This window comes from Eptesicus fuscus, chromosome 11 (assembly GCF_027574615.1).
Source record: "Eptesicus fuscus isolate TK198812 chromosome 11, DD_ASM_mEF_20220401, whole genome shotgun sequence".
Lineage (NCBI taxonomy): Eukaryota > Metazoa > Chordata > Mammalia > Chiroptera > Vespertilionidae > Eptesicus > Eptesicus fuscus.
In genome coordinates, this window is record NC_072483.1 from 7,449,970 (window position 1) to 7,462,116 (window position 12,147).

A 12,147-nucleotide genomic window follows, 5' to 3' on the forward strand; every position below is an offset into this window, starting at 1 on the left:
TACGTGGGCCAGGCAGTTCATAGTACTTTTAATCCATATACTACTTCCTAAGATAAACATAGTCCCAAGATCAATGTTCTTCAAATTTCTCATAAAAATTACCCAAAAGAATAAAGGTCCTGTCCTTCCCCTGAAAATTCTGATTAAGTTCAAAGCAGCAGGTGAGTATGACTTTTCAGCAAGCCCCTCCTGGTGATTTGGGGGGTGGGAGAAGTTGGTGAAATGAAAAGTTACCAAAAATGAAACATGGAAAAACACCTATGTCATAACGAGAACCTCATTTGTGATAGAAGACTGACGCTGGGTGTAACTTTCCGTTTTTAGTTGATAGGAGTAATTGTTTATTTTCCTTTCCCATAGAGACCATCTTTAATAGTTTTTCAGCCGAGGTGGAAGGAAAGTGTGGAGAGTGGAATACAGTAATGCCAATGAAATGCAAAGTGAAAGACACTGTGTGGGGAATTATATTTTTTTTCCCCAGAATACCCTGATTGATATGCCTATATCACACAGGTGAAATCAGTCTGCTATTTTAGCCAGCACTGGGATTTCCCCCCTTTTAGTCAGTTTTCTTTTTACCAGTCAGAGCAAGTTCAGAAATTTACCCATTGATGACTGTGCTGACTGACAAGTCTCTTTCTGGTCCTCTTTCCAGTGCGGGAGTGGGAGAACATGAGGGCCCTGAATCACACAGAGTTCAGAATCAGACGGAGAGGGCTCCTCGAGTGGAGCCCCTGAGCCTTGGTCCCCGTGTCCCAGGGCTGTGCGGCTGCTGCAGAGCCCACAGCAGAGCCTTGAGCCTGGGTGAGGAGGGAGGGACGCAGGGGGCCCTGGGAGGCCTGTACGCTCAAGTGGGATGAGGCTGTCATTCCTCTGTTTGTTGCAGCAACATGACTGGGCAGTGATGCTTAGAAAAGCTGCAGACAGTTATGAGAAAAAGGCAGCAGTCAATATTACAAAGTGTCTTGTCGTAAGTTTCCATATCTGAAATTTTGGAATCATTATGGGCCTTTTAAGAAATTTATTTTTTAAAAATCTGTTAATTTTTACCATCTAGCTCCTGAGATAAGAAGAGATAGGTACTATCATTATTAGGAGACAAAGATGAATTTGAATCAGAACTTGGATGATCTATAAATTTAAAATTCAGACAATACTTTTAAATTTTGGCAACTTGGTTATTACAGTAATTGAGAAAAATATATATTCTTTGGAGGTTATTTATCATACACATCGAGTAGTCTTTCTAACATTTATGACTAATTAGAAAAATGTTTTTTGTGACGAATCAAAAGCTCAACTTTTGGACAAAAGTTTATTTCCAGGATAGCCTTCAGTATGTTGTGTTCAGTAATTAGGGGAATTTAGAAAAGGAAGCATTTATGTAGTCTATTATACTGCTTAGGAGAAAGTTTATGACTAGATGTTGAACTTGTATGGCAAATAAATACACTCTCACCTAATTTTTTTTAGCTATTATGTTTAGAAAATTTGTTTATTCATATTTTTCCCTGAAATAAGTAATTTCAAGTGAAGAGTTACCATGTTTGAATGACCTGTGTGGTAACTAATAACTTACGGATAACTTCAGAGAATAGACGGTCACATGTTGTTAAGTATAGTCAGAGGCCAGCATACTATTGGCGACCTCAAGGTTACACAATAAAAACTATGGAGCCTTGTCTGCTCTTCCGGGGAAGCTAGTTCTTAGTTTTACTGAGAACTGAAAAATTTGGAATTATTGTACATACGCCCAAGAATCCTGAAGTGTAAGTGGTTGGCTTTTTTTTACACAATGCAAAAATATGTATGTCTGTATGTAGAAGTAAAAGAGTGTTACGAGTGTTTATCTTTAAAATATGTAAGGAAAGTTACTCTTTTGGGGAGAGTATTGTAGGTAGCAAAATTTACAACTGATCAATTTCCCAAATTTTGATTCTGTCAAAAATGCTACCTGTGAGTAGAGGTTGGTTTAATTGTGCCCCTGAGCGATGAGTTGTAAAATAGATCTGTATGCCAAAATGTCCCCATATGATGACAGTTGAGATTTATCTAGGAACCTTTTAACTTTTATACCCTCTAAATTGCGAATTGGCTCAAACTTGAAACATATGGGGGACAAAAAACAACAAAAAACACCCCTACTGTATGAAGCTACCTGGGGATTTTTAAAATTATCTTCAGCTAAATGGAATATGGGAAAACCATGCCTGCGAATTAAACCAGGTGCGCAGGTTTAGTTTCCTGATTTGAGGGCTTTTGTAGAAGAATGGCAGTGTGATTGGAAGAATTCCTCAGCAGCACTGTTAAAAAGCACAGACACGGATGTTCTCTCTTTGTGCCATGAAAGTCAGACTGCACTCCTCTTACTGTTCTTGTTTTCCTCTGGGTCTGCTCTTCTCTGGGTGGATGTGTGTGTCCATGTGCTTGTCCCTCCCTGCAGAATATTTGTTGTTGCACCGTTGTCTAATATCTCTTATTTCTATTTCTCTTACTTATTGTGACTGTTTTTTCTTTCATATCCACTTCTGTCTGTCATAATACAATATGAATGAATGAATGTGAATATGTCATTAACAAGTCAGAATACAGAACTGAAGACTGTTTTTACTGTTTGTTGCATTTATTGAGTAGGCTTTGTTTTTCCTAAATACCACAGAGTGTTTTATATAGACTCTAAAACATACACAGGCACTTACAATAATATCGCCAACTTAATAAAATGAAAAAAACAATTTCTATAAAAGAAATAAATATCTGAGTACAGAATAGTAGAGGCCCTTTAAACTCTGCCCCCCAAAAGGATTTTAAGGTGCCCTGAGGGCTTAGTTCCTAGGGCAGGCAGGAAATTAGCCCTTGACTTCACCAGGTGAGAATCAAGAGTTGGCATGAAGCCAGCTTTGTCAGGGTGCTGTAGATCCATGAAAAAGTGGACTGGGAAAAATTCTCCACCGCTCCCTTGACTTTGTCCTAGGCAGAGGAAGGGCATACCTTTCCCCGACTTGTACCCAAGCCCTCTTGTCATGCACGTTGTCTCAGTCTTCCTTCCCTGTGGTGGCTGGGAAACCCCACGCTGATGAATAAAGTGGTCTGGGTTGGTACCCCCAAGGGTGCCTGACTAGAACAAACATTGAGCTTTTACAGAGGAAGCCACTCTCAAATCTGGTTCCTTGGGATCCCCACAGATTTAAAAGGGTGGGGCAAAAGTAGGTTTACAGTTGTGAGTATGCAAAACAGTTTATTCTTGTATTAATGATGGTATTATTTTCCATATGAACTTTAGACTACTTTTGCACCACTCTGTATGCCAAATAGGAGTTCATAGTTCAAAATTGTGTAATCGGACAAACAAGGGGTCCGGGCTGTCTGCCACCACTTGAGCCAATTCAGCAGAGACAGGGTTGAGTCATATATGAACGTTTATTCCAATAATGCCAGCAGTGTGGGAGAGCAGCAGGTCACCCACAGAAATCTGCTCTGCACCCCACCATAAGTTGGCTGCTTATATTGGGTAGAAGGCAAGATTACGTGGGGAAGTAGGAATTACAGGTATGGGAAAGTGGGCACGGGATAATCATTACAGGTTAAAATCATGCCGGCTGGCGGAGAGGGGGCAGGACCGGATTACAGGTAATAGGGGCAGGCGCTTGTAAAGAGCAGGTGCCTCCAGGACTAGGTGCCACGAGGTTGTAAATGGTTTCATAATGATAGGGCAATTCCTGGGAGCATGACAGACTGTATTTCGATGCCAGCTCCCATATTCCGGGGCGTGCAACTCTCAGTGAGTTTAGAATGTGCTTTCTCTAACCAGAACAGAACCATCTTGGTTAACAGAGCATGATTAATATTTCTTATAATTGTAGCTGGTCCCCAATATATTCTATTTCTGCCTCTAACATTTGCATCTATAATGAGTTAGAGGTAGCAGAGAGAAAGAAGCATTCCCTTTAATACTTGTAAGGCTCTTTTATATAATACAAAGTAGCTGTATTTAAATGTTTAAAAGAAATAAGTAACTTGCATTTTTAGCAGTCTGCAGAATTTATTAGTGTGATTGATCTGGCCAATTGAGAACACATCACTAATTGGAATAAAGACAGTAAGTCGCGCATCTTTAGAGAAAAGCAGGAACCTCAGTAAGTAAGGGCCACATCTGGCTGCACCTGAAGGGTTTGGAGGCCTGGGGCATTTGCTGTGATGAGTGATCAGGATGTGGAGGACAAGAAGCAACTCAAAACCCACCCAAGACCTACACCATCATTGATAAACAAGAAGTTAATCTGTTAAACTGGAGCAGAGAAGAGGGAATTTTGCCATTCTTAACCTTCATACTAGGATAGAGGATTCCCTTCAGAATTTACAACTGCCTCTGTGGTGTGAAAAACCCAAATAGATAGATCATTTTAAAGTAGCTGTGGATTGCTAGTGTGCATAGGACTAGCAAAAGCAAACAGAGGTCCTCGTTGGAAGAATTCAGCTGCAGTGTAGATCTGACAGTGGCTGTTTAGCCTAAGTTTTATAAACACTGATGCCCTTATCACACTTAGGAGAAGGATCCTCTTATTCTCAGAAGATGCAGGCAAAGCATTAAAAAATTCAAACGTTTTTGACAGCAATTCTTAGCAATTAGGAATAGAAGTGGGTTTTTTCAACCTGTTGAAATACCAAACTTTTTGTTAAGGCTCAAGGCAATAGAGCCTGCTTCCATGCTTTTCTTTAGTGTTGTAGCACATGTCCAGGACAGCAGGGTAAAAGCAGAGAAACGAAAGGGCAGTAGTTGAAGCGAAAAACCTGAAGTCTTATTTGTAGATGACATTCTATTTAGATAACCCCAGGTAATCTACATGTAAATTAATATGAGTTTAGCAAGGTTCCTGTTTAAGACCAAATTAAATATTAATTATGAACGTATTTGTCAATAAGTATAATAAATTTATTGTGCATAATAAATATAAGGCACCTTTTAATAAGTCTATAAAAATTTAGTAAGATTTTTTTGGGAAAAATATAAAACTTTATTGAAGGACATTGAAGAGAGTGAAATTCAGAAAACATTTGTGAGTGGGAAGATCATTGTCATAAAGCTGCCTTCCCCCCCTCCCCCCAAAAATGCCACATAATGCCAGTCAATATTTTAATAGGTGTTTAGTTTTTTTTCTCACCCAAGGGTATGTTTTTGTTGATTTTAGAGAGAGGCAGGGAGAGAGGCAGAGAAAACATTGATGTGAGAGAGAAATATCGATTGGTTGCCTCCTGTATGCACTCCGACCGGGAGGTGGGGAGGGTGGGGGGGGGGGGGGGGGGTCAAACCCACAACCTTTGGGTGTATGGGATGACGCTCCAACCAACTGAGCCACCCGGCCAGGGCTAGGTCTTCTCATTGTATCTTCACATGCATAACGAGGAGAGCAAAGGGCCTTAGGGAAAAGTGGGTTTATTTGCCCTACCAATGAGCAAGATTTTTGTTAAAAGCTCATCACAACGTGGTGATGTTGCATGTTACGGACACATGGACTGTTGGGACAGAATGGACAGCTGAGGAACAGACGCAGCCGCGTATACTCTAAGTATTGGTAGATGTTGGAGATGGCTTTCTAGATCAGTAAGAAAGGGGTTAAGTAAATTGATTTGGATGTAGGTTAGTCATATGGAAAAAATGAAATGGATCTCTCCTTTACCTTCTACAGAAAAATCAGTTCCATAAGTGACCTCACCAAAAAAAATATTGAGCAAAACAGTAAGTTTTGGGAAAATATATACCCTATGGTATAACTAAAACTATTTAAAATATAAAAAGTAATGCCATCTAATTTTTCAGTTAGGCAACTGAGAAAATATTATTGAAAGGATAAAGAAATACAAGAGAATGGTGAACACTGGATTTAGGATCCTATTACCAAATGTAGAGGAAGGTAGAGGATATAGGGACATAAGCAAAGAAGATTTTTGTTTATAAGTTGAATGGGTATGGCTTTTTAAAAAATTTTTTTTGTGACAAATATTTTATAATAAATTTAAAGTAAAAAATTAAATTCCGTCGTTTTCATGTTGATGTTGCCTTGGTGACTGCCTTGATTTAGCTCGGTGATTTCCATGGCAAAGTAAAAACTCCTCACTCAGGCCAGCCAGGCAGGCAGGCACCGGTATCCAAACTAATAGTGTGATCTTGGACAAATTAATTATTCCCCATTTCTCTGTCCCCTCATCTGTAAACTGGGTTCACACATGTACACTCTTAGTATAATATACGGTATAGCTGTTAACTTTACTGTAGATTCTAGAATTTGTGTAAGTCTTTCCTTAAACTGTTATGAAGTCATTAATTTTAGTTTTAATTTTTTTAATGCAGTGATTTCTTTTATTGCTCCTTACCTCCCTTTTTTGAAACTTTTTCAAGCCTTATGATTTGTTTTTCTGTGTACTTTTCTGCAGGTTTTCTCAGATGATGTAGAACTTATTTTTTTAAATATATTTTTATTGATTTCAGAGAGGAAGGGAGAGAGAAACATCAATGATGCGAGAGAATCATTGATCGGCTGCCTCCCACACGCCCCCTACTGGAGATCGAGCCCATAGCCCGGCCATGTGCCCTGACTTGAAATCGAATGTGACCTCCTGGTTCGTAGGTTTACACCCAGCCACACTGGCTGCACAGGTTATTTGTTTGTTTGTTTGTTTATATTTGTTAATCTTCACCCGAGGATATTTTTCCATTGATTTTTAGAGAGAGTGGGAGGGAGAGAGACAGGGAGAGAGAAACACCAATGTGAGATATTGCTTCCTGAACACGCCCCGCCAGGGTGGGGGATTGAGTCCACCACCGAGGCACGCACCCAGACCACAGTCCAACCCAGGACACCTGATTCTGTGGGCCGGTGCTCTGTCCACGGAGCCAGACTGGGGAGGGCAGAGATTATTTTTAACAACATAAGAAGCCAATAGGGATTCAAATGGTTTGGGTTTTCTCTTATCAGATTGCTATTCTGATTGAATTATGGAAGGAGAGGCATTTTGTATCCCTTGGAAACCACAAAATGCCTGAATTTTAAAAAGTTTAACCAATAATCATACTAGTCTGATCATCAATGATTTTTCGTATCTGAATTCAGTTTTATTTTAATGGTTTAAAAATTGGAGTTAACAGATTGCTTTATTTTGAGTGACAAATTCTTTTTATAAATGTACTTAACTTTTTTAAAAAATATTTTTTTTATTTGATTTCAGAGAGGAAGGGAGAGGGAGAGATAGAAACATCAATGATGAGAGAGAATCATTGATCGGCTACCTCCCAAACCTGGCATATGCCGTGACCTCCTAATTCCATGGGCAACACTCAGCCGTTGAGTCATGCTGGATTACAACATTGTATTATTTTTAGGTCATTGGTTTTCTAGGTACTCCTCATATTTATTCTTTCTTAAACATTTTTAAATTAACAGTTTACATGCAATATTATTTTGTATTACTTTCAGGTGCTAATTTTATTTTAATCATCTTTTGCAACCTAGAAATTTATGGGCACACATACTTTAAAATAGAAGTTTAATGCTACATATCAAAACACATTTATTCCCCAGGGTGTTGTAGTTTTTGTGGATTGCTGAATATTTTGCATTTGTTCCTTTTTTCTATTGTATTTTTCTTAAGACAACAGCTAATATTTTCTGATTCTGGACATTTGACAGATTTCTAGCCAATAAAAAGGAATTTAACTGAAAATTTGATAAAAAAAAATTCTCCAATAGATAACACCTTCTCATCTGAAAATATAATATGCTAAAGTAATTGAAACATAAGTACCTGATAGGTTCATGACTCATTCTCAGGAGTTCCTAACTTATTTTTAAAAATTGATTGGAGAGACAGTCAGACACTGATTGTTGTTCCAATTGTTTTTGCATTCATTGGTTGTGTCTTGTATGTGCCCCGACCAGGGATCAAACCCACAACCTTGGTGTATCAGGACAACACTCTAACCATTGAGCAACCCGGCCAGGGTCCCTTACGTGTTTTTAGAATGTGTGTGTGCAGGTCATAGGCTGGTGTGTGCTCGCAGGAAGGCATGCAGGACCCTGGGTGGGGAAGACCTGCTCCCCGCGGCGGCCCGGTCAGTGCCCCTGGTCATGTGGGGGTGGTTTTCTTGTGTCGGCTGCACTGACTGAAAACCCATGGAAACACTGTTTGTGTTGCACTCTCCAGGTCGGATTCGTACCAGAAGGCAGAACTCTGGGAGTACCACCAACGTCGCCTCTATCCCTTCCGATAATCGAGGCCGCAGTCGCGCTAAAGTGGTTTCACAGTCTCAGCGTAAGAAATCTATTTTATGCTCTCTGTTAACTAGGTTTTATTCAACAGCCATTCTCATTGACCTCAAGGGAAAAACACCTTTCTGTGACTAAGATACTGTGAGTCATCTTGATGTTTCTTGGGTAAGCTTACAAAATGGGAGTATTCAAGTGTACTTTGGTCTCTTGTCCAGGTGATTTAGATTTTTTATCATTCCTCATTAAACATTGAAGTGACTTTCTCTTCCTCCCCACAAGTCTCTCCAATGGCAGCATACCTGCACTGGGAGCCGTTGTTGTATGGGTAGCAATCCTTCTGACACGTCCAGGAGCAGCAGCTGGAGAGAGGCCGGGCAGTGCGAGGTCCTCTTTCCAGCGCTCATAGGAAATCCATTCAAAGCTCCCCCTTCAACCTTCTGTTCTAACATCGCAGCCTGCTCCTGTCTCCTTGCCAGCGTGGGCTCTTGCTTGCACAGCTGCCTGCCTCCATGCTTGCTTCTCTGTATGTTGGGTCACGTAGTCTGTTAGCCTGACACATGCAAGCAGCCGTGGAAGGAATGACTGTATCCCTAGGACCCACCCCTGGCGTCTCACTTTGCGTCGCCTGCTCCCTCTGTGCATGTGGAGTGGAGCTGGCTGTCCGCCTCCTGGGCCGGGGAGTGGGGAGGCCTTCCCCTCCCCGGGAGCGCCCTGCTCCCTCCACACAGCACTCCGCGGTGTCTCCTGTGCAGAGAGCACTGGTCTGTGGCCAGACCGCAGGTTCGCTCTACTGTGTAGAATGCCTTCCCCGCTGCTTCTGAATTTAGGCACTTCTCCACGTCCCTGTGATGCCGTAGTCCTCACGTTCAACCACTTGTATCTTTTCTGGAAGAAAGAACGCGCACGGTTAGTTGTATTGCTGAACCACACCCACCACACCACACCCACCACACCACACCCACCACACCCACCACACCACACCCACCACACACACCACACACACCCACCACACCCACCACACCCACCACACCACACCCACCACACACACCACACCCACCACACACACCACACCACACCCACCACACCACACCCACCACACCCACCACACCACACCCACCACACCACACCCACCACACCCACCACACCCACCACACCACACCCACCACACACACCACACCACACCCACCACACCCACCACACCACACCCACCACACATACCACACCACACCCACCACACCCACCACACCCACCACACCACACCCACCACACCCACCACACCCACCACACCCACCACACCACACCCACCACACCACACCCACCACACCCACCACACACACCCACCACACACACCCCACCCACCACACCCCCCACACCCACCACACCACACCCACCACACCCACCACACCCACCACACCACACCCACCACACCACACCCACCACACCCACCACACCACACCCACCACACACACCACACACACCCACCACACCCACCACACCACACCCACCACACACACCACACCACACCCACCACACCCACCACACCCACCACACCCACCACACCACACCCACCACACCACACCCACCACACCCACCACACCCACCACACCACACCCACCACACACACCACACCACACCCACCACACCCACCACACCCACCACACCACACCCACCACACCCACCACACCCACCACACCACACCCACCACACCACACCCACCACACCACACCCACCACACCCACCACACCCACCACACCACACCCACCACACCCACCACACCCACCACACCACACCACACCCACCACACCACACACACCACACCACACACACCACACCCACCACACCCACCACACCCACCACACCCACCACACCCACCACACCACACCACACCCACCACACCACACCCACCACACCACACACACCACACACACCACACACACCACACCCACCACACCCACCACACCACACACACCACACACACCACACCCACCACACCACACCCACCACACACACCACACACACCACCACACCACCCCACCACACCACCACACCACCACACCCACCACACCACACCCACCACACCCAACACACACACCACACCACACCACACCCACCACCACACCACCACACCCACCACACCCACCACACCCACCACACCACACCACACCACACCCACCACACCCACCACACCACACCACACCCACCACACCCACCACACCCACCACACCCACCACACCCACCACACCCACCACACCCACCACACCCACCACACCCACCACACCACACCCACCACACCACACCCACCACACCACACCCACCACACCACACCCACCACACCCACCACACCCACCACACCCACCACACCCACCACACCCACCACACCCACCACACCACACCCACCACACACACCACACCACACCCACCACACCCACCACACCCACCACACCAACCCACACACCACACCCACCACACCCACCACACCACACCCACCACACACACCACACACACCACACCACACCCACCACACCCACCACACCACACCCACCCACCACACCACCACACCCACCACACCACACACCCACCACACCACACCACACCACACCCACCACACCACACCCACCACACCACACCCACCACACCCACCACACCACACCCACCACACCACACCACACACACCACACACACCACACACACCACACACACCACACCACACCCACCACACACACCACACACACCACACACACCACACCCACCACACCCACCACACCACACACACCACACCACACCCACCACACCCACCACACCACACCCCACCACACCACACACACCACACCCACCACACCACCACCCCACCACACCACACCACACCCACCACACCACAGATTGTAAGGTGTAGCCCAGAAGCTTCTCGAGCCTCAGGGACAGTACCTCGGCTCTGTTATTCTGTTGAGCCCTAGCGTTGCCTGGAGCCACAAGCAGATCTAATACTCTGGTCATGGTCTCTTTTCTTTCAGTTCAATACGTTGAAATTGAGTTGAATAAAAGATGTCTACCCCTTTAGCTGTGTAGCACTAGTTCCTTTCTTAGAGAGAGAGGGTTGAACGGAATTTCCCATTTCTTCCTTTATGTCTGGCGTGTGTTGGCATTGGCCTCTGCCGCGGTCCCGCCCCTCGCTGGGCCCCTGCTTAGAGTGGTGAAGGCGAAAGGCCCTGTGGAGTGGGGTTGAGGGGACGGCAGAGCCTTCATTCAGTCTTACAGAAACCCTGCACTCTCCCTGCCTTCAGGCTCCACCTTAAAACTTCCATTTACTCCACCCCCTGCAGGAGAACAGCAACAAGTGATGAAGCCTGGGTCTTAAACTTATGAATAGAAATTAAGTATTTTTTAAAAATAATTTTGATAGGAAGAAAATACGAGCATATATATATATATATTTACAAATGTAGATATACTAACATTCAGAGTCCTGGTTTAATAGTACGTAGATTTTATTAATGTTAGATTTAGGGCTCTTAACAGTTAGCATATTTTAAATATTTGAAGATTTAAATATTTGAGGCTTTAAATCTTAGAGGATTAATATGTACATGTTTGAGAATTTGGCATCAGGCACTCAGGGGAACTGTTAATAGCTCTTTAATTCTTCGGTGCTTATTGCGCACTTCCGTGTGGTGAGCCTGTTTTAGGTGGTGGTGATGCACAGATAAGTCCCTTCCCTCAGGCTGCTGGGAGCCCGAGAGCAGGTGTACCCCAGAAGGTGGTCACTGCCTTACTCTTCTCTGCATCCACACGTCGGGCGCTGTGCCTGGCGTACTGTGGGTTTGTAAGTGTTCCATGAACAGACGAGAAGTAAATGCTAAGTAGTGTGACATATAAAATCAACGTG

At 44.7% G+C, this 12,147-nt stretch overlaps 1 protein-coding gene across 1 annotated transcript in view; it reads left to right on the top strand.

The window, feature by feature from the left end:
* The window catches only part of CLASP1 (cytoplasmic linker associated protein 1), a 254,968-nt gene that overhangs the window by 143,011 nt on the left and 99,810 nt on the right, over positions 1-12,147 (top strand). Inside the window, exon 21 of the mRNA XM_054723340.1 lies at positions 8,200-8,307. Coding sequence (XP_054579315.1) covers positions 8,200-8,307 — 108 coding nt within the window. The remainder of the gene's footprint in view (positions 1-8,199; positions 8,308-12,147) is intronic.